Source organism: Phoca vitulina, unplaced genomic scaffold (assembly GCF_004348235.1).
Source record: "Phoca vitulina isolate PV1807 unplaced genomic scaffold, GSC_HSeal_1.0 scaffold69, whole genome shotgun sequence".
Classification (NCBI taxonomy): Eukaryota; Metazoa; Chordata; class Mammalia; order Carnivora; family Phocidae; genus Phoca; species Phoca vitulina.
In genome coordinates this window covers 7,500,991-7,526,608 of record NW_022589772.1, presented here as the reverse complement: position 1 = coordinate 7,526,608, position 25,618 = coordinate 7,500,991, and the positions used below count along the sequence as shown (strand labels likewise).

At 47.7% G+C, this 25,618-nt stretch overlaps 2 protein-coding genes across 5 annotated transcripts in view; one reads left to right on the top strand and one right to left on the bottom strand.

Annotated features, from left to right (window-relative positions):
• The first annotated feature begins 3,361 nt into the window (after nucleotides 1–3,361).
• On the top strand, nucleotides 3,362–4,384 carry CLDN2 (claudin 2). The gene has a single exon (XM_032392832.1). The coding sequence runs from the start codon at nucleotides 3,501–3,503 to the stop codon at nucleotides 4,191–4,193; it is 693 nt and encodes a 230-aa protein (XP_032248723.1). The 5' UTR covers nucleotides 3,362–3,500; the 3' UTR covers nucleotides 4,194–4,384.
• An 11,417-nt stretch (nucleotides 4,385–15,801) lies between these two features.
• Nucleotides 15,802–25,618, bottom strand: part of MORC4 (MORC family CW-type zinc finger 4) — a 52,102-nt gene continuing 42,285 nt past the window's right edge. For 3 of the 4 annotated variants that reach the window (XM_032392780.1, XM_032392781.1, XM_032392783.1), the window contains 3 exons: nucleotides 18,007–18,700; nucleotides 17,427–17,710; nucleotides 15,802–17,119 (listed from right to left, as the gene is read on the bottom strand). In XM_032392780.1, the coding sequence (XP_032248671.1) occupies nucleotides 16,966–17,119; nucleotides 17,427–17,710; nucleotides 18,007–18,700 (1,132 nt within the window). In that variant the 3' untranslated portion in view covers nucleotides 15,802–16,965. The remainder of the gene's footprint in view (nucleotides 17,120–17,426; nucleotides 17,711–18,006; nucleotides 18,701–25,618) is intronic. The other variant, XM_032392782.1, reaches the window with a different exon arrangement.

Here is a 25,618-nt window from a genome sequence, read left to right as displayed (position 1 = left end):
ATAGTGTTGACTGGCAACTCTGTACCCGATGCTGCCGAGGCACAACAGAAGGGTAATTGAGGTTGACAATATTGAATAATTAATAAGTTTAATATATTTCCTCCCTCAAGTGGTTTAGAATTGGAAGACACAAGCTATTCAGCAAATGCATATACACAAAAATACAAAATTCTGTTTCGCTCTCTCTTTCTCTCTCTGGCTCTCTTTCTCTGTGTTTGTCTCTCTGTCTCTCTGTCTTTGTTCTCTCTCTCTCGCTCTCTCTCTCCCTTTCTGTCTCTCTTCTCTCTGTCTGTCTCTCTTCATTTCCCTCCATCCTCCGACTCCCTCTTTCAACCTTCTTTCCCAACAGTGGGCAGCTCTCGCGACTTACACTGAAGTGTCATTGGCTCCTTCAGAACACCCACATCTTATAGTCCCTCAAACCTCTTTACCACTTTTATTCACTCATTAAGAAGATATTTTTTAAAGATTTATTTATTTATTTATTTATTTGAGAGAGAGTGAGAGAGAGAGAGAGTAAGCGAGCACACAGAAGCAGAGGGAGAAGTAGACTCCCAGTTGAGCAAGGAGCAGGGAGCCCAATGTGGGGCTCAATCCCAGGACCCCGGGATCATGACCCAAGCCAAAAGCAGATGCTCAACTGACTGAGCCACCCAGGCGCCCCAAGAAGATGTTTTTGAACACCTGCTCTGTGTGTCATACTCCGCAAGGCACTTGCGATCCAGAGATGAATACGATATAGTCCTTGCCCTTATGTAGCTCACAGACTAGTTGGGGGAGAATAAGGGTTTAAACAGGCATTTGCAATTCAGGGCAATAACTACTATTTGTAGCTCAGTTTCCTCATCTATACCATAGGGATGATTAACACCTACCACAAAACGTTGTGATGATTAAGGGAGTTAACATGTATAGAGGGCTTATAATCTATACATCGGTCACATCGGAAACACTATGTAAGTGTTGCTATTATTATTATTATTACTATTACTGTTGTTATTATTATTGTACTACCATGATGGAGGTAAGGAAACACAGAAAATGCTGCAAGAACATGGAGGAGGGGCACTTGATCCAAGCTAGAGAAAGAGACATAGGAGTTGAACCCTAAACAGAGAGAAAGCAATAAACACAGAGAGAAGAATGCCAGGCAGCCTGCATATAAGGAACAGTCTGCCCTCAGGTTTGGAACCAAAGACAACATGACATGATTGAGGAACTGAGAGGAATTTAGCTCAGCAAGAATATGAGGAGGACAATGACAAGAGATGAAGCTTGAGAGGTCATAGAGCACAGACAAGTTTGGACTTTAGTCTTTAGCCAATGGGGAGCCACAGGAATGTTTTATGTAGACACTTGATCAGATTAATGGGTTGAAAGATCACCTTGGCAATGACATGGAGAACGAATCGTAGGAGACAAGACTGGAAATAAGACTAGTTAGGAAGTCATTGCTACAGTCTGGGGGAGAGAGGGTGGTGATGCACTGACCCGGGCAAGAAGAAGTAGGGATGGGGAGAGGGTGCCATGGATTTGAGGTATATGCAAGAGGTAGACTTGGTGAGACATTGACCATGGAAGGTGAGGAACCAGCATGAAAGAGGTGTCAAGAATCACTCCCAGGATTTTGGTCTGGTGGGATGGATAGAGGTATGGTTCAGTGATCCCAGGGGACCCAGGGAAGAACTGTTTGGGGAAGGGTGCGATAGGAGAGGTGATAAGTTCCCTTTTGAACATGTCAAATGTGAGGTGCCTATGGCATTTCCGGTGGACATTTTATTTATTTATTTTTAAAGATTTATTTATTTGAGAGAGAAAGAGTGGGGGGGAGGGGCGGAGGGAGAGAGAATCTCAAGCAGACTTCCCACTGAGTGCAGAGCCCAACGTGGGGCTCGGTCTCACAACCCTGAGATCATGACTTGAGCTGAAACCAAGAGTTGGATGCTTAACCGACTGAGCCACCCAGGCGCCCCAAGGTGGACATTTTATTTTATTTTTATTTTTATTTTTTTTAAAGATTTATTTATTTGACAGAGAGAGACACAGCGAGAGAGGGAACACAAGCAGGGGGAGTGGGAGAGGGAGAAGCAGGCTTCCTGCTGAGCCGGGAGCCCGATGCGGGGCTCGATCCCAGGACCCTGAGATCATGACCTGAGCCAAAGGCAGACGCTTAACGACTGAGCCACCCAGGCGCCCCCCAAGGTGGACATTTTAAATAGGTGATTGTTCTGGTAGTCTTGAAGCTCAGGAGGAAGGTCTATGATGGAAATTCAGACCTGGAAGTGTCAATGGATGGGTTGGAGACTAAGTCATGGGGGTGGGTTAAGTCCACTTAAGTCATGGTACCTATTTGCTCAGGGACAGAGGGTTGACTGAGAAAAGAATGGACTTCTGAGGCATACTCACATCGAAGAGATGATCAACCTTGGCAAGTGCGTGCAGGGGGTGCTCCTTGAACACCGCACAATCCTAAACAGCTCTGAGATTCGCAAGGATCAGCTCAGATGCCTTCTTCTTACAAAGCCCTCTGCGGTAGAACAGCTTCCTTTTCCTCTGTCCATCCTAGGCTATCTGCTGGGAGATAGCCTAGGGAATTTCAGGACTCCCCCCACCCCCAGGCTTTGGCACAACTTCTGCTCCAAAATCCTTCTACATTATCTCCGAGGCTAGGGCTGGTAGGGGAATCTATGAAGAGAGCAGACAGGAAAATGTCCTTAGCCTGGCCTGTGGAGGGAATCTGGGCAGGGCTGGGCGGACCTGAACTCTCAGAGTGTGGACAGAAGTCTTTTTTGCCGATCCCAACCTGCCCTGGTGTCGATGTTCCCCTGCGAGGACGATGACCCGAGGGCCAGACCCCAGCTCTCTGGGCCCCTGGAGATTTGAGAGGCCTCTAATAAGCCGGAGTCCACAGCTATACCCTGGGACCTGTTCCTCCTGTTCCAGGCTCCCGGAGTTTGGCCTCGGTCTGCAGTTGAGGGGCCCTGTGGCAGTGTTGCTGGGCAATGCATTAAACATCAGGCTGGGGAGACAGAACCGTGCCAGCCGAGAGCCTGCCCGGGAGCTAATGCGGTCGCCGCAACCGCCACCTTCTCGGAAAGGAGCCACCCGTCCGGCCCCTGGCTGTCTGGCTGCCAACCCAACCCAAGGCATGTGCCTACGCAGGAGGCGATGACATTTTGGCTCCGCTTTCAAAGTTCTTTTTTTTCTTTCTCATGTGTTATTTCTAAAGATAACAAAGGTCAAAAGGCATCCAGCATTTTCTGGTTTCTCATAAGCTTCTGGTCAATATTTAATCTGGTTTATGGATTTTTTTTTAGGCCTTCTAGATGCCTTCTTGAGCCTGCTTGTGGCCACCCACAGACACTTGTAAGGAGGAGAGAAATCGGCCCGCTTGGAGACACTCTGAAATGAGGGATTAGAGGCCAGGATCCAAGGAGCAAGAACCACAGCCCGAAGGCAAGGGAGCAGGCCCCAACCACGCTACTGCTGAGAGGTCTGCCATGGCCTCTCTTGGCCTCCAACTCGTAGGCTACATCCTGGGCCTCCTGGGGCTGATGGGCACCCTGGTGGCCATGCTGCTTCCCAGCTGGAGAACGAGCTCCTACGTTGGTACCAGCATCGTGACGGCGGTCGGCTTCTCCAAGGGCCTCTGGATGGAGTGCGCCACACACAGCACGGGTATTACCCAGTGCGACATCTACAGCACACTCCTAGGCCTGCCTGCTGACATCCAGGCCGCCCAGGCCATGATGGTGACATCCAGTGCGGTCTCTTCGCTGGCCTGCATTGTCTCTGTGGTGGGCATGAGGTGCACAGTCTTCTGCCAGGACTCCCGCGCCAAGGACAGATTGGCGGTGGTGGGCGGAGTCTTCTTCATCCTCGGAGGCCTCTTGGGCTTCATCCCGGTTGCCTGGAATCTTCATGGGATCCTGCGGGACTTCTACTCCCCACTGGTACCTGACAGCATGAAATTTGAGATCGGAGAGGCTCTTTACCTGGGCATTATTTCCTCCCTGTTCTCCCTGGTGGCTGGAATCATCCTCTGCTTTTCCTGCCCATTCCAGGGAAATCGCTCCAACTACTACGATTCCTACCAGGCCCAGCCCCTCGCAACTAGGGGCTCCCCAAGGTCTGGTCAACCGCCCAAAGTCAAGAGCGAGTTTAACTCCTACAGCCTGACAGGGTATGTGTGAAGAACCAGGGGCCAGAGCTTGGGTGGGGGGCGGGGGCTGGGTCTGTGAAAACCAGTGGACAGCGCCCACACCCCCATCCCCCGGGGCCACAGGTGAGGGACATTGGCACTGGATCATGTCAGGTGCTGCTGAGGATAGACTGACTTTGGCCGCTGGATCAAGGGAAGGCAGAAACCGGAACTGGTGTGACAGCACGCAGGCTGGATCGTCAGGATGCTTGCCGAGCCAACCTTTCTGTTTCCTTCACCTTGCCCACGGCCCTGCCACCTCCCCCCACCCCCACCCCGGCCCGAGTCCCCAGCCCTAACTCCAAACTCCACCCCTTAGCCTAGGCCATGCCACAGAGGCTCCCCTCGGCCTTTCGGTTGACCCGCGGTCCGTCCCCAAACCCACGCATTAATTACATCCCACTGACTAACCCTCTCTGTGATCAAAGACCCTCCCTCTGGCTCACGCTGGCTCTTAGCTCATTGCTGGGGTGGGGTGGGGGGAAGGAGGAGTGGTGGCTTTTATGGGCACGGCTCTCACCAACCTCCCAAGCTTCTCTCCAAAGAAACTGTTTGGCCAGTAAAGGAGCCCTGAGCCTCCATCCCGTTGTTGTTATGACTCCACAGTGTTCGGACTGGTTTGTGCGTGGACTGAAATAAAACCACCCTGCGGTACCGAGGGAACAGAGAACAACTGGGTGCAGGATGAGAGGGAGGGAAGGCGGCCAAGGACCAAAAAAAGACCTGACTCACGGGCCCGGGGCATTTCCTGGAATTCCCTCCCACTGCGGGTTGGGGATCTAGCCACCCGCGCTCCTGCTAGGGGAAAGCACAAAGAAAGAAGATAGGGTGGGTAGCTCAAGGCAGCAGTGGATGCTGATTCCGCTGAGGAACTGCCTCAGGAGCTGCAGCCCCAACTTTCACTGAAGCCCCTGCCTCCCTCTGACCTGACCCCTGCTAAGAAACAAGACTGCGGGTCCTACAAGGTGGTTTCCTTAGGGAGGGGAACCTGGCTTTTCTAGAGATGGCTCTTGGCTGGGGGATGACTGCATGGGAGCCTTGGGGCTCCTTAGCGGAGACCACTCCTTGGTGCTGCCCGAGAAAGAATCAGAACTAGGGTCTCTAAGAAGCTGGGTGGGCATGTGAGGTGGCTCCAGTGGGTGTTTCTATCGGGCAGAGAGAGGCGGCTTCCCCAGACGGTCTTCAGACCTAATAGAAAAGCAGCCCGAAGCCTGCAATCAGTCCCCCGGGGTCTCCCCACAGAGCACTACAGAACCTCTGAGAGACGACAGCCCCCGGTGGGCCCCCTGTCACCCTTCAGATGTGCCCCGCCATCCTTCGCCAGACACCTCAGAGTTGCTAGAAGGCATCTGAGGGCTTTGACATGGAACAATAATGCCCAAGGAGCTGTGGCCCCGATCTGAGCGACAGCTGAGCCACTGCCTGGAAGTTCAGTTGCGGGGCGGGGGGGGGGGGGGGGGGGGGGGGGGGGAGGCCCCCCGGGCGGCCGGTCCCACCCCCAGGGGGGGGAAATCCCCCATCTCCCCGGGGTGGGGGTGGGGGTGGGAGTCACAGATAGACCAAAGGCATTTTCCCTCATCCTCGCACCCCCCAAGCACGCCCCTCTTCTGACAAACTCCAGTCCACCTCCCCAAACCTCAGTACCAGCAGAAGGGGCTCACTCGTTGTCTCTAACATGCCTCTCGCCTCTCCACCTTCTTGCTTATGATTAAACTCTTCTCCCAAGCTGGAAGGCCCTGTCGCCTTAGCCGAGTCCTCCTGCTGCCTGGAGAACTTGCTCAGCACCACCTCCTACACTGAGTCTCCTCTGACCACTCCATCCCTCTCCTACCCTCCCTCCTCCACCTCTCAGTGTATAACTATTGCTTCTTTGATGCTTATTATTCACAATTTTTGATGGATAGTTATGTTTTTGTGTGCGCGAATCTGATTTCACAAGTACATTGTAAACTCTTGGAGGGTAGGGGCCATACCCGAGACCTCTCTGTATTCCCCAGACTATCTGTAAGAGTGCTGGGCACATAGTAGGTGATCAATAAACACTTGTTGATTGAGTAATTTGGTTACTGTTTTATTCATTCAAAGGGGGCCCAGGCAGGGCAGGTGTGAGAGAGAACTGGGTCAGGGGGAGGGTAGGATGGAAACTGGCTCTTCTTCCTATTGGGTGGATAAAAAAATTCTAGACTTTATTGGAGACATTATGAAAACAAGACACCACCCCCTCCACCTTCCCAGGGAACCTTTACCTTTTCATCTCGCCCAGGGCTCCTCCCTCTCCACAGTTCTTTCATCGAAGTTATTTGCTAAATGGCTGTGTGTTTATTCCTTTCATTCTCTGAACCAGCACTGTGAGGTAAGGGGAAGTCGATCTGACAATCTCCATGCAGCAGATGGGGCAACGTGAATAAAGAGATTGTTTTTCCCAGGGCCACATTGCTGGTGTTGGTGCCCCAGACTCTAGACTCCCCAAATAGGACTCTGCTGATCCACTCATTGGGAGAGCCTGCCAGGGGTCCCCCCATGCTGCCGGAGGAAAGCAACTCATGGCCAGCAAAGACACACTGGGGACACACACAGTTCTCCTAGAGATCTCCCGTGGAGGCAATCTGGGGGAGCAGGACCAATTCACATTTGAATGAGACACGACACCTCCGTTCTGATTTCCCAAACTCGGGAGGTGTGAGAGTTTGGGAGGCCAATGATTTGGCCGTGTTCGAACCTCTGGGGGGAATGAACAAAGCCCAGTTTGTAAAGATGTTAGCTGTGGCGTCGCTGACAATAACAGCTCCCCCCCCCCCCCAGAAGATTCAGCTTACACAAGCCCTGGAGCGAGTGGGCTCTCTGAACGGAAGTCGAACAAGGGGTTGTGTCTCTGGCCCGGCACCAGGAGCCCCAGAGCGCTTGGCTCGGGGAGGGGGCAGGGGAGGCTGCTAGATGGGTTGCTTTGCTGTGTTGTGCTGAGGGGGCAGCTGTCTGGTCTGGGCTCTGAGGACCCACCACCTGGCAGCCAAAGCGCTTTCGGGTCCACAACTTCCTCGCATTGTCCAAATACCTGAAATGATACCCGAAAAGAAGCAGGTCTTTTTACAGGAGACAAAATGGAGACCTCCCGAAAGTCACAGTGTCAGAGTCTGACTGTAAGCTTGGAAAATTCTTCCACCCAACAGCAACGTGGGCCTGGGATTCTGCCTGGGAAGGTGGAAGAGTGCCTTCTGCTCCTCAGACTCCCGCAGCTGCTGCGATAGAAGGGCCTTCGAGGGAAATAGGGCCCAGAGCTTCCCTTCGGCTTAGGATGAGGCTGCCCTGGGACGTCCTCCTTGCTTGTAATCTGGGAAGATTCGACAGAGAAGTTAGAATTTCATCCTTAACTAGAAAAATCAGGGCCGAGCCGATAAAGAACAACTGCTCCTTTTGGCCGGGTAAGCAAGGAAAGCCTTGCTCTAAATAATTTCCTCGAAACCTCTAGGCGTCTGAGTCCACGTTGAATGGCTCTCAGCTCATGCCGTTGTCTTTCATCATAAAGTAATTTAGATTAGCCACAACCGAGGGGATCGTGAAGGCCATTGTTTTTATGCCCCAAACTGATGGCTCTGACCCTTGTACAAGGAAAGACGTTTCTGCCCTCCCTCATTCCTCCGGTAATAGTGTGACTCATGTTTTTTCCCCCGGGGGGCCCTACTGACCTACTGCTATGTGATCATTAATAGGGCAGGGGGAGGCTGAAACTGGCTTCTTGGGGGAACGGCGAGCTCCGGCTTCCTGAGAGACCTTCATCCGGCCACTCCGACAAGCCATTCATTCAACGGGCCCCGCAGCCAGGCGGCCCACACTGCCTGCACCCCCACTCCGTGTCAGGTGACGTGCGGAAGGCTTCGAGGGCAACGAGGGCGAACGGCGAGGTAAAGTCTGTGCCTTGCAGGAGGTGACCGCTGATCCAGGGCCAGATAAGATGTGCACACCGAAGTGTGGTACAGGCATGGTACGGTGTGTCCTGTGAGAGATAGGAGGAAAGTGCCAGAAGGTAGGGGTGCCCGGGGCTACTTCAGAAAGGCTTGTAAGTCCCCTCAAACCCCAATCTGTATGAAGGGAGGGCCTGGCACCACTTGAGCTTTGGAGGGGGAAGGATGAGCCCGAGAAACTGCCTCCTGCAGCTGAAGGACCATGGGAAACGGAGCAAAAGGGTGGACAGCAGCGCTGAGGAGGCAACAGGGTTCCACGGCACAGCTCGCCCAGAAGCCCTTTGAGTTTGCCTCGCAGGACTCCTAAGTGGCTCCAGGGGAAAGAGCGACCCTGGGGCTCGGCCTCATCTCCCTCATCTGCTTCTCGTGGGCAGCTCTCTGGAAATTGGTGGGGGCAGCAGAGGCAGCGCCCATCCGGGGAACCGGAGGCCTTTTGGCCCCGGACCGGAGGAGAGACACAGATGTGGGAGAAGGGAGCGAGGAAGGAGAAGGGCATGGCGCTAAAGGCAGGCACATGGGGCCTGGGCAGGGTCAGCTGTTCCCGCCCACTCAGCCCTGGCTCCACGGGCAGGAGGGCTCTTCTGCGTCTGTGGCTGCCCGCTCTGAAGCCTGGCCTTTGCCCAGCCTGCTCTCCCTGCCCAAGCGGCTGCTGGCTTTGATGAGAAATCCTGTTATCTCCCCGGGAGAGAAAACCTCAAACAGGAAGTCCAGCAGGTTATCTCTCTCTTTTGCCCTAAGTGGTGGCTCCTCCGTGCTGCGTGCGATGTGATCACTGATAAAATATTAACAGGTTGCTATCAGGCCCGGTGAGACAGAAGCTGTAAGGGGACCATCCCTCTGCTTCCCGCAAGCTCCCACTTCTACTGACAGTTCCCTGAGAACTGCTGCTCAGGAACTCCTGGCTCACTCTTGCCTGCAGTTCCAGGCTCTGGGCCTCATTTCTCCACAAGACAGGTGGCAGTGACTTCGGGCTTAACAAAGCAGGCGGTCACTCCACAAGGGCAGCCCGTCAGGTTCCGCTTTCCTGTCATCCCTGAAGTCCCATTCCTCCAGAATGGCACCCTTGCCACTTCACAAGTCACCTCCGAGGAGGGCTTCGAAGAACTTTCTATTTGCAAACATGGCCTTGTGGAGGGAACACCGAGAAAGCTCACAGGCTTTCAGACAGATAGGTATAATGCAATGTGAATCAAGGTGCCCAATGAGCATGAGTAGAGTGGCAGTCAACCCCGTGTTTCAGTGGGAGCCCCTTTACTCCAACAGCACTTCCCGAGCCTGTGACATCTGACAAAGTTCCGTGTGGGTTGCTCAGGAGAAAGGCCAGTCACACCCAAATCACAAGCAGCCTCTTCGTTTGCTTTTTTCTGGAATCACCCAATGGGAGGCAAGAAGGTGCATCAGCATCCCCCACAAAGGCTATCTGATGATACTGTAAAGACTCTTCTCCCTTGGTTTAAAGGCACTGAGGGCCTTGATGGGGGTGGGGGAAGCATGTATATTTTTCTAGCAGGAGAAACCCATTCAGTCATAGATTAGCCACTGACGTCAGAATTTGCACTAGTTTCTCAGTTTAGTGCTTTTTTTAAAAAAAAAGAGCCCGAATGAGAAGACGAGTCCAGTGAGCTTAAGAAAAAATAGACGAGGGCGCCTGGGTGGCTCAGTTGGTTAAGCGACTGCCTTCGGCTCAGGTCATGATCCTGGAGTCCCTGGATCGAGTCCCGCATCGGGCTCCCTGCTCGGCAGGGAGCCTGCTTCTCCCTCTGACCCTCCCCCCCTCATGTGCTCTCTCTCTCTCATTCTCTCTGTCTCAAATAAATAAATAAAATCTTTAAAAAAAAAAAAAATAGACGATCAATTCAGAGGCAGCGGACGCTGGAATTTGGGGGAGCAGGGGCCTTCTCTGAGTAACGCGTGCACTCTTCAACTAAATGATTCAACAGCCTTCAATGGAGATGAAATAGAAATCAAGAAAAAGGCAGACGAGAAAGGTGGTGCCATCTTTTTCTCGGCAATTCCAGAGGCACCTCATGTGGTTAATTTTACTCTCCTGTGTGTAATAATAAACCAGCATGTTCTCAACTGTCACTTTCTCACTCCCTGAGAAACTTGCCCACCTCAGCACTGTCTGGGGTGGGGGTGCGGTACTAAGGAGCCAGTGAGAACCCTCATAGGCAGAGGCCAACAAGTCCAAGACCTCCTGGAGTGTAAGAATAGGATCTTGATGGCTGTTTTGATATCAGGAAAGCTGCCAAGTGACAGCCCTGCGTGAAAAACCCAGTCAAGAGGAAATGAATTTCCACATTGTTTGGAGGGATATTCGTTACATAAGTGAACGATTTCCTGATCATGAGGGCAGTTAAACATTGTGTGGGATTGTGGAACTTTCTTCCTTGGAAATTCCTATTAGCGTGGGCTGGCTTTGGCTTTTTCTTATCAAAAGGACGAAGACGAGACTAACCGTTTTCAAGACAGGCCGTACGGTGTCGTGGGCAAAGAGCCTGGGCTTTGGAGTCAGACAAACCTGGGCTTGGTTTGGCCTCTGCACACTCTCTAGATGTGTGGCCTTGGGAGAGGCACTTCAGTTCTCTACACTTTAGTGTCCCCGTACATCAAATGGAAATGATGCCTGCCTCTTAGCGTGGTCATGGCATCTGGTAGGTCCTCAACAGGGGGTTAACTGTGGTCTAAGCATATTGGTGACCCAAAGGGTAGTGTCAAAGTCACACCAAAATGTGTGTCTGTGGGGAGCGGGGGCAGATGACAAAGTCTATTTCCCACCACAGATCTGAATCTACATCAGTAAGGGATATTCTTTCCCAGGTCAAAACTTCTCCAGATTCTTCCCCAAAGTCTAGATACCTTGAAGATTCCATTAACAGAGGCCAGAGGAAAAGCAGACTCGAGAAGTTGGAGGAGAAAGGAGGGGTGATGGCTCTTTGCCCTTCATCAAGCTCTGTGAAAATCTGAGGTGGAACAAAACCATGATCAATCATGTGCTGCTTCTAGAGAAAATCTTAGTGCAAGGGAACTTCAAACTGATTAATGTCCCCAACTCTGAGGACAACTGGGGAGATACAACAACCACTTTTCTAGTTCATAGCCTACAAGGGCTCCATTGGTAAGCAGATTTAGCATAGCCCCCCTCTTGCTGGTATTCCCCAACCCTTGGTCCATTCTGTTCCTTATGCTTCAAATTAAGTAATTCAATATTCCTCAAACGCACTTGGGTGTTCCTGTATTCACAACCCCTCCCCACCACCTAGTCCAGTGACTTTACTTATACTCTTCCCTACAACCTGAGAAACCCTCCCCACACACCTCCACCATTCCGATCCTTACAGGTTTCCACAGCCTTCTGGAAAATCGGGCCTTTTGGGAACACCTTCTTGAGCCTCTGCCTAAAGTCATCCTGCCTCTGCCCCTGAGGACTCAATGGTCAGATGTATGAAATGTGTTTGGTGAGTAGAAGGCACCCAAAACATTTGGACTAATCTCATCTAAAAGGGGGTTGGGGTTTCTGATGATTCACATCAGAACTTTGGACTTGAGGATGGGGGCAAGTAATAAAACACGTTCCTTCTGCAGAAAATGAATGCTATGTATGTCTCCCTTAATGACTAAAGCTACAATCTGCCCAAGATGATCTAGGTTAGTATTTTCCAGCTGCCTAGTTTATTACAGCCGTGTGCCCTGACTTTGAACTCAGAAAGTATGGTCCCTGAATTTCCTCTCTGCCTAAGAGAAGTCGTAAGTTCGGGATGTCCTTGTCATCAAGAACAAGGTATTCCTTGGGGGAAATTACACTTGACTTCGCCTGAGCTCACCCCTGGCTTTCCTGAGCATACCCCCATGCTTCACACCTAACCCCGTACTACAGAAAGAGTTTTAATTCGTAATACAGAACTCTGAAACATGTTCTATCTGGGGATTACCCTTTGGGAACCGAGAGCCTGCCAATTAAGCCTCTGCTTCAAAATTATTGCCCCAGATCATCTATAATCACCAGACAGGGACAATGATATCTTTCTGCCCCCCCTGGGATCACCAAGTCTCTGACTTGGTCCTCTGCTAGGAGCCCATTTGTTCATCCCACAAGCATGTACTGACTTCCTAACACGTGCCAGAAACTTATTTTCTTGTGGCTTGCTCTGTCAACTCTTTCCGGATAGCTCCTGTTTCTTTTGTTAACATTTTTAAAATTATTTATTTAAAGATTTATTTATTTTAGAGAGAGAGAGAGCACAGGCAGGAGGGGCAGAGGGAGAGAGACTCTCAGGCACACTCCACGCCAAGCGTGGAGCCCGATGCGGGGCTTGATCCCAAGACCCCAAGATCGTGACCTGAGCCGAAACCAAGAGTCGGATGCTCAACCGACTGCACCACCCAGGCGCCCCTGTTTCTTCTCCTGAAAGACACTATCGCTGCTCTTGGCAAAAGGGAACAGAAGACCCCTCAGAGATGGGTTTTTTTTTTTTTTTTCTCCTTTTAGTTCTCACGCTCAAGATGTGCTCTCTATAGGCTTCTCCAGATTGTATTCTGTAATTCTCAGTATTTTAAAATTGCATGCTAGGGAGCTTCCTTTTGATAACATTCGGAGTCTGTGGGAAAGAACACCCATATTCTTTTTTTTTTTTTCCTTTGGTAGCCTCTCCAATTATTCAAGTGAAAACTCAGCTACAGAGAAACGCTGGGTCACTCCAGCTCAGCCTGCCTGCCCCCCGAAACCTGAAGCACTTATGGTCTGTTTTGCATTCGCAGACTTTAACGTCCAGCACTGTTGCCTCCCTCACTCACACTGATTTAGCCAGCCCCTTCCACGAATGAGCCGCTGCTACAGGCTCTTGAGGGAGATGGAGATACTGACACGTTCCCAACATTAACTGATTGGTTAAGAATCATTGATCGCCTACTATATACCAGGTACTAGGATAAGCTGTGGGATAAAGGGATTGGCCGAAACGGGCGTGGCCCTTCCCCTCATGGACCTTATTAGGGAAAGAGGCGGACAGACATCATGTGGGTCGCGTTCCCAGCTATCGCACAGCACATGGTAGGTAGCCAGTGAGTATTTGTTGAACGAGTGCAAGTCAACAGTCGAATATGTAACAGCAAATTGTGAGAAGTGCCAGGAATTGAAAACAGGAAATGATAGAATAGGGGAGAGAGAGAAAAAAAACGCTGCACAGAAGGCCTGTCTGAGAAAGTGGACACTTAAACCGAGACCTGAAGGATGAGGATGAGGCAGCCATGCCCAAACTGGAGGTGTGAGCATTCTAGAAGAGGGAACAGTATGGGTAAAGGCTCGGGGGGAAGAGCCTGACGTGTTTCCGTGGGAAGACCACAGTGAGCGAGGGGAAAAGAGATCTGATGAAAAGCGGCAAGACACAAAGCAGAGGAAGTAGGGAGGATGGATTTTATTCTAAGTGCAGTGAGAAGTCACTGGAGGGCTTTCAGCAGGGAGTTATGTAATCTGATTTGTATTTTTTTTTTTTTTAATCTGGCTGTCGTGGTAAGACAGTTGTGGGAACGAGAGTGGAAGCAAGGACACCAGTTAGGAGCCGCAAAAACATCTATGGGAGCCGATGGTTGTTTGGAGTAAGGTGGCTGTGGTAAAAGTCAGTGAAGTCAGGATACACTTTGGCGATAGAACGGACAGACTTTCTGACAGACTGGATGTGGGGACTACAAAAGAGGAAATTTAAGGATGACTTCCAGGTTTCTAGCTTATGTGACTGGGTGGGTGGAGGTGCCATTTTCTAAAATGAGGAAAACTGGGGGAAGGAACAGTCCTAGGGTGTGTGTGTCACTGTTTATTTTTAACACATTTTATTTGAAATGCCTGTGAGACATGTAAATGTAAATGCCAAGTAGGCAGCTATATATTTGAATCTAGAGCTTTCTAATAGGAAGACAGGACAAGGAAGTTTGTGATAAAAAGCCTTGCGACACAAAACTTACGTGTTCAAAGAAAACATTATGACTGCCTGGGTTAATGGGGGGAACTTGGGCGGGGGAAAGGTTGACATTTGAGCCAAAGGAAAGATGATGAGGGAGAACGTTCCAGGTAAAAGGAACGGAATAGCAAAGGTGGAGGAGAAAATCTCCAGGCAGGTTTGGAAACTGAGAAACAGTGCAGCTTAGATGGAATGAGGTTTGTGTTTGGAATGTTAAAAGAGGAGTCTGGAGAGCACAGGGACGGCCACGGGGGTCTCTGTACCACGCTTGCTCGGAAACTGGGAGCACTAGCATGTCTCTGAGCAGAGGCATAACCTGGGGAGGTCATTGAAAGCAATTTCGTGACAGTGGGTAGAGTGGATGGAAGGAGTGTGAACAGGAGGAAAGCGAGGCCAGTTAAGAGCCGATTTCAATTTTCCAGGCATGAGCTAATAAGGGCCTAAATGGATTGTGGGAATGAAAAGTTAAAGTGTAAATAGGAGGGACATTTGAAAGGACAGTTACGATCCTGTGAACCTAACTGGACAGCCAGGAGGAGGCACCCACTTTTTTCTTCCGCTGTCTTTTGCCTCCACACTACATAAGCTCTGGTAAGGCTGGGGGACACTTTTGAATCTCTCCACCGTGGCTTTTAACATTGGTTCAGGGGCCTCCCGCTGGTGTGGTTTCACCGCAAATAGGTATGAGAGGTAGGTCCGGCGTCGCAGTACACGGACTCGCACACCTAACTTGCTGGAAGCAGCGGTACGGGGCTGGGCCTAGAAAATGGGCCGAGAGCAAGCACTAGGAAAGAGGAGTTACATTTTTCCAACTTTTTTCTTTTTTCAACTTTTTTCCCCCAACTTTTTTCTTTTTAAAACCCAGTTGCCCATATTCCTTCCTGCTTTGTTCCTCACTCACCCAACGTGCGCGCGCGCGCGCGCACACACACACACACACACACACACACACACAGGCACGCACCACTCACACATGCTCACTCTCCCCCTCAGGCTGAACCTTCAATGCTCCGAATTTTTTTCCATATTGTCCATATCTGTGCCAAGTCCCAGCTTTTCACAGCTCCCTTCTGAAGAATAAGTATCATTGAGAGGATAGCTGAAAATGCCGCCCCCCCCCCCCCGCTTCTCAGTAATATTTATATTTATTTAGACAACGGGGGCCTTCAATATCCTAGTCCAAATGTCCCGCATGAAAACTAACCAGGCTGCAGGCTAGAGGTGCGGGGCGGTGAGGGCCCGGGGGCGGGGGCAACTGTCAGCACTCATTCTGATGCTGAAGCCTGGCTCGGACCTCCCCTCCCCGGCCTTACGGTCTCCCAGGAAGACCTGTGATGGGCCTCCTCTCCAAGGAGGTAAAAGAAGCTTGGGAGAGTCTTCCAAAGTAACTCTGCAGGGGAAAACAGAATATCCGAAACATTCTTCTGCGCTACCTGATCTATTGCGATTGCTTGATCCCACCCCCACCCCCATCCCCTGTGATTCTTTCTCCTTTACTTCTTCTTTTTCACTGCTGGTATATCTTTATGTGTTCATTGTTCAATGTCTTGTGAAGAGTACCTTGAACTCTTTGGAGAGTACGTGCTATATAAATATAATAAAGCAATGGATAAACAAAATGTCTACTTTTACAAGAGTGTAGGTTTTACAATTTCTGATAATATGAGACCAACCCCTTACTCAGCACTAGCCTGAGGAAGTAGGTAGGTGGTGAATTGTGAAGGGTATCAAACAGATCTCCCTGCTCTAAAAGAGCTCCCCCACTTCCTGAAATCCCAGTTTGGTGGCACATATTTTTTGAATTTGAGCCCTGAAGATTTCTTTTTTTCAAGAATTCCTTATTGACATGCAAATGCCATGTGAGCATGAGTAGATGGGTCATGATTTAACCTCAGGTCCATTTACATTAACCCATCACTTCTACCAAACGTCTTTTTCACATTCCAGCTTTTTCCACACTTTTGTTCATGCTATTCTTCCAGAGGTAATGCTAAATATAACATGAACTGTAAATATAAAATTACCTTATATGTTCAACGGAGTCTCTCAACTGATATCTGAATCCAAACCTACTCATTCTTTTTAAAAACAATTTATTTTTTCCAATGTAAGAAGAATAATGGGTTTATTATAGAAAATTTGAAAAAGGCAGGAAGATAGCAAGAAGAAAAAAATATCAACCATAATCCTACCCCCTAAAGAACCACCACTGTCGCCATTGTTGACAGTGTGGTCATACTCGTTCTTGAAACAAATCTTAGTTTAGGTCCCATTTCTGATGTGATGCCTTCCTTCAACTGCCTCCCCCAGAACTTCTCTATCATGTTTGTACCACTCACTTGTAACAGTTAGTTAACTTGGTGTGTGTCCTGCACTTCCAACTAGGTTATTAGATCCTTGAAGGCTGCAACCATGAATTATACTTCTTAATTTATCCCCAAACATCTACCACATTGGACCCAGTATTTGCCGACTGATTTAACCTAAATGAATACAAACCATTTCAGAAAGGATATAAAACAGGCCAAATTGTCTACATCATGAAAATTAAAGCTTTCAGGTCACCTGGCTTGGTGACTATTGCTTTTCTGTTCCTGGAACTCCCGAAAGCCTATTAACTAGCCTCCTTCTCCACACCAAAACTGAATAAGAAGCAGACTGAGTGAGAGCCAGGATTTACTCAAAGATTCTCTATATAAGGCATAAAGGTGAGAGAGAGAGAGAGAGAAAGGGAGGGGGCGGAGAGGGGGAGAGGGAGAGAGAGGAAGGGAGGAGAGAAGACAAGACAAGAGTAGGGTAGAGTAGGGTAGGGTAGGGTATAGAAGGGTATATAGAGTATATAGTCCGGTGCTCAATCCAGTATGTGATTTGCCTCCAGCACCGTATACAGGATCCCATCCACTTGCTCTGAGTCAAACCCGATCTCACGAAGCTCCAAGTGAGGGAGGACAGAAGTAAGGAGATAGCTGACGTGGATACGCAGCCGCGTAAGCTTTGCCAAAGCCCTGTATGATGGAGTGAGGGGGCAGAAGAGATGACATGAAGTCATTAGCCAACAGAACAAAATGAAGCTCCTTAAAAATGGGCCTACGTCTCTCAACAATGATGTGTCCATTAGCTAGACAGAAAGAAGAAAGCACGGTGCCACCAAGCACAGGGAGACTGACTGCAGCTCTCTAAGCAATTCCTCGATCCTTGGTGGCCTATAAATTAATTAAGGCTTCCTCCCTTAGCTATGGCCAGTCACTGGGGGTCCTAAGGGATGCTTCCCATTAGCACTCCCAAGCTGATAACTAAACCCTGGGAATTAACCTTTCTAGGTCATCTCCCTCTGGGGTCCGGTAGGAGACCTGAGCCTTCTGCAGCACTTCCAGGTGCGTCTCTGTCTCCTTCAGTTTCTCTTTGAGTTCCTGCTTTTCTTCCTTGGTCCTCTCCAGCTCAGCTTTCAGAATCTGGAATTCGGCTTGGCGATAGCCCATGTGCTTCTTGCTCCAGTACAAGCCTTCCGTCTCCTGGGCGGTGTAGGTCCCCAGCTCGCTCTGGACTTTCTTGAACTCAGAATGCCAGTGATTCCTCTCCTGCTCCAGCTCCTCCACCTGCAGCCCAAGAAACAGAAATTCAATGAGCCCCGCGTGCTAGGCGCGCACTGAAACGGGTCCCTGATACATTCACTCCGCGGTTCCTCCGTACACGTTCCACTCAGGGCCCAGCGCGATCCCCAGACAGGGGCGGGAAGCCCACTCGGGGGCATTCAATCTGAGACACCACACGGAACGAGTCGATGGCTTCTGCTGTGTAAAGGCCTCAGAGCAGGAAACGGTCAAGAGCCGCGACTCTCTGGTCTCTTGGTTAAAAGGATCTCTTATTCCCAGTGGAAAGGTGTTGCCCTAACCTTTTGCTGGAACAAGTTCCGCTCAGCCAAAACGCGTTCCAGTTTTTCGGTGGTTCTTTTCAGTTCTTCCAGCTCTCTTTGGTTCTTCATCTTTGGCGTACTGCGCCCTCCGCTCTCCTCATAACCTCGGCCCTTCTCCCCAGCGGCTGTGGCAGGGGGGGGACCAGGGGCCACGGAGGAATAAGGCACCGGGCTCCAGGATTCCACTGTTTTTCTCCTCTCAGCCAGCTCCTCTCTGTTAAAAGGGATCAGCTGAATGGGAGCTCCTGAATCTCTAACGCCTTTTGCAACACCCACAACGGCTACAAAAGGTCCCTTGTTTACTTCCTCCTTGTTTACGTTTGTGCTGCCTCTGTTAGATTCTTCTGCTACCAATCTTGGCATCTGATCTTCTAATTCTTCAGGGAGCAGGGACCCCTGGTGTTGGTCCTGGGCCCCTGAATACAGGACTGACACCTCCCTACTCTGACTGGTATTCTTGCTTGCGTCTGGGTATTCTGGAGAAAGGTACGGTGGTGTGCTTCTCTCGGAACTGGATTTATCATGGCTGTTCTCCCCTTCTGGGTAGGCGACAGGTGCCTCCACCCTCCTGTAAGGGCCAGGCATGGAATAATCTAGAGGAGGTGTTGTCATCTCATTCTGGAGCCTTCTTCGTTTCTCCACCGGCTCCTCTCCCAGGATCCATTTGTACTTACTGCAAGAAGAGGGAATTAAATGTTAAACTGTCAAAATACAAGCTAGGTATATTCTGATCCTATGGAGCCTCTCTCCAAACTTCCCGCATTTAAAACTGACTCTAGCTGTTATCCACAGATCATTTCGGGTTAGGAAAATACAACTCTACCCCCGAACTCCAAACCCTTCCCTCATGCACCTTGCTGAGATATCAACTAGTCTGAATGGAGAGATGAAATCAAAAGGTACGAGAGTCAGTGTCTGGATATAACAAGACCAAGTTGATCTTGGTAAGAATTCTGAAAATAGGTTTGAAACCAGCCTGACTTGGAAGTTTCCAAAATGCAAGGAAAAGCAGCAAAACAACCACACACACACACACACACACACACACACACACACAATCCCCTAACACGAGAATGGAAAAAAAGGTCATAAAAAGCCTAGTAGAGTATGTGGAGGAAAGCTGAGCCAGCTTGTTAATTTTAAAGTGTCACAAAAACCTCCCAGCATCAAAGACTTAGGCACATTTTTTATATTGCAACAGAACACCATGCAGTTCCTTTGCCAGCCAACCGGATTGTGGCTATTGCCCATTATTCACTTGTAAAAGTTAATTAAAACACAGGGCCCTAGTCAGAATCAAACAAGTGGAATCAGCCAATTCGAGTCATTTCCCTCTTAGGGCAAAGGAACTCCCCTCTGTCAGGGCAAACAAGCACTCCCTCATTTCATCAGGAAAGTGCAGGAGAGTAAGCGCAAATCGCCTTCCATTTCTGGCTGCTATATGCACTAAGTGTTGAAGGAACTAATGAAATGACTGGCGCCTGTGAAATCCACAGACAATTTGAAATCCTGCAGTAGGATGGGACACCTTCCCCCCCCCAGCTCATTTTTACCCCTGTAACTATTTTGTCCTCCCTGCAGAAAACCCAGAAATTTCAAGGTTAAAACCAAATTTCAAATTTTCAATGAGAAAGAGTCAAGCATGTTATCTATCAGCCACCTCACAGTATTTCAAGGCTGCCCGCTTTTCTCTGCAAGTTCTGAGAACGTCTGTAAGACATCTCAAACCTTAGCTTCTCACAGCCCCCTGAATGTTCTTCGAAACTAGTGTTCACCCAGAAATAAAACTGGTCTGCCTCCTCATAGGTCTTGCTGTGTCAACCTTAGTGGGAAAGCAAAAGTATTTAGGGCCAATGTGAGAACAAATGTATTCATCTAGAACAGGGCCACTGCAGAGGGTCCCATTTAGCTGTGGTGTGGAGGAAGAGAGTCAGTCACTTCGGAGGGATGAAGGAAGGGTATGTGATACCAGATAGCGACACTAAACTTCTGTGAAAGGCAATTAGAGTCAAATCATCTGCCTTCTCTTTGTTTTCCCACCTCCAAGGGTTCTGTCCTTATTTCTCTCCCCATATTTCTTTTCTTTGGTAATCTCATACCACCTCTTGGTTATAACCTCTGGTCATTCTTCCAGCCCTGATCTCTACTGAATTTCCAGTTGCCCAGCACACATTCCTTCCTCGTGGTCCCACTGGTGTCTCAGGATGTAGAAAACTGGCCTTCCGTTGTCAAGGTCAAACCTGTTTCCTCTCCTATGTCCCATTTGTGTTATGACACCAGCAAACTCTCAGTATTCTTACCTAGTTCTACTACTATCAGTACTCAGGTTTGACCTCACGTTCCCTCTCCTGAGCTCTTGCAATGGCTTCCCCCAGTCTCCCCTTCTCTCACCTCCAGACTGCCCGCTGCCAAGTTAATAATCTTCCCAAGGTGTTGCCCTGATTGTGTTACACCCTTATTTGAAATCTTTATTTATTGCTCCCCACAACATGAAAGCTCAAATGCCTTAGCTTGGTATTCCATTCCCAAACGTAAGAAACGTTTATTGAGCACCTACTCTGCCAGACAGTGTGATAAGCGCTTAATGTGTTATGGTCTCATTCAGTTTTCCCAACAACCCCAAGGTAAGTGGTATGTTTATGTGCATTTGTTAAAGAGGATGCTCAGACATAGAGAAGTTAACTTTCTCAAGGTCATGTGGCTAGTCAGGGGCAGGGCTGGGACATCGCTGGGCCCCAGCTTTCTATCTCATTACTTCCCTTCAAAAACACCAGCCGAAAGAAATGCCCATGATTTCTCATGCTGCTTCTTTTGATTGGAATGCCCTTCTCCTACCCAACACCACGCATCTAAGACTGGCTCAAGTGCTACTTCTGACTTCCTACCGCACCTTAGCGCTCGATTATAATATACATCGCTTTTTACCGTGTGCGTGTGTGTGTGTCTCGTAAGTTCCCTCCTAAAGTACTAAAGTATAAGCTCCTTGACAGAAGAGAGCTTAACTAACTGCTGGATGGGAAGGAAGGGACAAAACTTTGCACAGAAGAGGAAATCAGAAAGAAACTATCGTGTGAATGAGAGAAAAAGAAGTGGATTTTACTTAGTGGCTCTAGAAGTACCTACTAGCTCTGTAAGTAAAGGTCTGGTTCTTCCCTTTAGGGATTGATTCTTACTCCAGGCCTGTATTCACTCATTTAGTAAGGACTGATTGTGGGTTTATACACCAGGAATTCTTTTCCAACTATATAACTAGTTTCTTCTCATTTTCTTTTTTTTTTTTTTAAGATTTTATTTACTTATTTGAGAGAGAGAGAGAGTGCATGCAAGAGAGAGCATAAGCAGGGGAAGTTGCAGAGGGAGAGGGAGAAGCAGACTCCCCACCGATTCGGGACTCGATCCCAGGACTCCAGGATCATGACCTGAGCTGAAGGCAGACACTTAACCGACTGAGCCACCCAGGCGTCCCATCTTCTCATTTTCTTTCTTTTTGTCATACTCCTCAATTGTCTGTCTGCAGAGGAGCCAGCTGATATTTTGATAGGAGACCATCGAATCTGTAGCTCGTTGGGGGAATACTGCCATCTTAACATTTTATCTTTTTTTTAAAATAAAATCTTTTTTTTTAAAGATTTTATTTATTTATTTGACAGACAGAGACACAGCGAGAGAGGGAATACAAGCAGGGGGAGTGGGAGAGGGAGAAGCAGGCTTCCTGCGGAGCAGGGAGCCCGATGCGGGGCTTGATCCCAGGACCCTGGGATCATGTCCTGAGCCGAAGGCAGACGCTTAACGACTGAGCCACCCAGATGCCCCAACACTGTATCTTCTGATCCATAAACACGACATGCCTTTCCATTTATTCAGGTCTTCTTTAATCTCATTCAATAATATTTTATAGTTTGCAGTTTACAAGGTGTCCTTGCACTTCTGTTAAATTTATTCCTAAAGACTTCATTTTTGAAGCTACTGTAAATGGAATCATTTTACTGTTTTCTTCAATTTTTTAGTGGCTATTTATTTATTTGAAGTATGGTTAACATACAGTGCTCTATTAGCTTCAGGTGTACAATATAGTGATTCAACAGTTCTATCTATTACTCAGTGCTCATCACCATAAGTGTACTCTTAATCCCCTTTATCTATTTCACCCATCCCCCCATACACCTCCCCTTTGGCAACCACCAGTTTGTTCTCTTTATTTAACAGTCTGTTTTTTTGTTTGATTCTTTTTTTTCTTTGCCTCTTGTTTTCTCTTTGTTCGCTTGTTTTGTTTCTTAAAGTCCACATACGAGTGAAATCATATGGTATTTGTCTCTTTTTATCTGACATTTCACTTAGCATTATACCCTCTAGTGTTGCAAATGGCAAGATGTCATTCTTTTTATGGCGGAATAATACTCCACTGTGTGTGTGTGTACACAACATCTTCCTTATCTATTCATCTATCAATGAACACTTGGGCTGCTTCCATATCTTGGCTATTGTAAATAATGCTGCAGTAAACATAGGGCTGCATATGATCTATTCAAATTAGTGTTTTCATTTTCTTTCGGTAAATACCAGCAGTGGGGTTACTGGATCAAATGGTAATTCTATTTTCAACTTTTTGAGGAACCTCCATACTCTTTTCCAGAGTGGCTGCACCAGTTTGCATTCCCACCAACAGTGAGAGAGGGTTCCCCTTTCTCCACATCCTCACCAACACCTGTTGTTTCTTGTGTTGTTGATTTTAGCCATTCTGGCAGGTATGAGGTGGTATCTCATTCTAGTTTTAATTTGCCTTTTCCTGATGATCAGTGATGTTGACCATCTTTTCATGTGTCTGTTGGCTATTTGTATGAGAAATGTCTATTCAGGCCCTTTGCCCATTTTTTAACCAAATTTTTTTCTGGTTTTTTTTTATGTTGTGTTAAGTTCTTTATATATTTTGGATATTAACGCCTTATTTGACATATAATTTGTGAACATCTTCTCCCATTCAGTAGGTTGCTTTGTCATTTTGTTGATGGTCTCCTTCACTATGCAAAAGCTTTTTATTTTGTTATTTAATTTCCACATATTGTGAATTTCCTAAATTTCCTTCTGTTGTTGATTTCTACTTTAATTCCATTGGGACTGGAGTACATCTTTTGTATGCTAGAAATCCTTTCAATTTATTGAAGCTTGTTTTCTGGTGTAACATACGGTCTATCCTGCAGAAGATTCCACGTACATTTGAGAAGAATATGAAGTGTTCTACACATTTCTGCTAGGTCCAGTTGGTTTATGGCATTCTTCAAATCTTCTGTTTCCTTGTTGATCTTCTACCCGTAATGGAAGGTGGGCCATTGAAGTCTTACTGATACCTATTTCTTCTGTCAATTCTGTCTGCTTTTGCTTCATATATTTGGGGGGCTCTATTTGTTAGGTCCACATATAGGCATAATTATTACATCTTCCTGATGAACTCTGTCATTATAAAATGTCCCGTGTAATATCTAGTAACATTTTTTGTTTAAAGTCTGTTTTGTCTGATATTAGTGTAAGCACTCCAGCTCTCTTATGGTTGCTGTTTGCATGGTTTATCTGCTTCCACTCTTTTATTTTCAACCGATTTGTATCTTTGAATCTAAAGCATATCTCCTGTATATATGGATATTAAAGAAAAATCCAATCTGGTATTTTCTGTCTTCTGATTGGATAGTTTGAACTAGTTGTATTTAATGTTATTATTGAGATGACAGAATTTACATCTGCTATTTAGCTTACTGTGTTCTATATGTGCCATGCCTTCTTTGTTCCTTTCTTCTTCTACTGTTCCTCTTTTCATATTATACGGATATTTTCTGGTTTAGCATTTACAAATCTAACAACACACTGCTATCATTATTACTTTATGTAATGTTATATCTTTTGAGGAAGCTGAGAGAAGAAAGCACAGCAATTCCATATTTATAATGCTTATAGAATTTCCTAGATCAACCTTATTTTTCCATTGAAAATTTTCTTCATTTCTTATTATGGTGTTATCTCCTTACTCCAGTACTGCTTTGCTCCCACTCACCTCCTTTGTGCTGTTATTGTCAAACATTTCACATCTGTGGATGAGCCCAACAATGAAGTTGTACACATATATAAAATTATATACAAACATACACATATTGTTTTATGAAATTATTCTTTAAATTAACTTAGTTAAGAATAGAAACAGGAGGGGGCACCTGGGTGGCTCAGTCAGTTAAACATCTGCCTTCGGCTCAGGTCATGATCCTGGGGTCCTGGGACTGAGCCCCACGGGCTCCCTGCACAGTGGGGAGTCTGCTTCTCCCTCTGCCCCTCCACTGCTCATGCTCTCTCTCTCTCTCTCTCAAATAAATAAAATCTTAAAAAAAAAAGGAATAGAAACAGGAAAAAATGCCATTATATTGTCTTTTATAATGAATTAGTTACCACTGCCAGTACTCGTTTTTTCATGTGAATTTGAATTACTATCTGGTATCACTTGCTTTCAGCCTGAAGAACTCCCTTTAGTATTTCTTGAAAGGGAGTTTTGCTAGAAACAAATTCCATCTGCTTTTATTTATCTGGGAAATGTATTATTTCACCTTCATTTTCTAAAGAGAGTTTTACTGGATTTAAGATTCTTGCTTGACACTCTTTCTTCTTTTACTACCTTGAATATGTGATCCGACTGCCCTCTGGTCTACACTGTTTTTGTTGGTTGGTTGGCTGGTTGGTTGGTTTGTAGTTTCAGAGGTAGAATTTAGTGATTCATCAGTTACAAATAACACCCAGTGCTCATTCCATCAAGTGCCCTCCTTCATGCCCATCACCCAGTTATCCCTTCCTTATAATGGCTGCCTTGAGGTCTTTGTCTGCTAAATCCAACATCTGGGTCTCTTAAAGAGCAGTTTCTATTATCTGCTTCTTTTTGTCTCCTATGTACAGGTCACACTTTCCTGTTTCTTTGCATGTCTCATAATTTTTTTTTGCTGCCAACTGGCTATTTTATCCTTTTAAAGATTTTTTTTTTTTAAATTTTAAAGTAATCTCTACAGCCAGCGGAGGGCTCAAACTGACAACCGTGAGATCAAGAGTCGCACGCTCCTCCAACCAAGCCAGCCAGGCGCCCTGACAGTTGGATGTTTTAGGTAACACAGCACAGCCACTCTGGTTACTGCTCCCATCTCCCTGAGTGGTTGACGTCGTTGTTTGCTTGGTTGTTTATTTAGTGACCTGGCTGAAGAAATCTGAGCAGGAATATCGGAGGCTGTATACTGTAGAGGAAACAGATTTCTTGGTTTTTCCTCTTACCTGGCAACCTAGGGGTCAGCCCTGGGTCAGCATAGGCCACTGACTGGTCAAAGACTGTGCTTAAGCCCCCTGAGCCAGTTAGATTTTTACCCTCTCCCATTGGATGTATGTGTGGCTTGGAGGCTGCTATCACAGTTCAAGGAATCTGTTTCGGCCCCACATCCGGCCAGGCCATAGCGGCTTGGATTTTTCCCTCTCGAATCTCCTCTGAGAGGGCACAACTTTGAGCATGTACGCGGTCTTCCAGTCTATCAGGATATGTGTGATTTCTTTCTTTTTTTTTTTTTTTTTTTTTTTT

Coding starts and splice junctions, on each gene's coding strand:
- CLDN2 (XM_032392832.1), top strand. CDS start 3,501: ATGGCCTCTCTTGGCCTCCAACTCGTAGGCTACATCCTGGGCCTCCTG.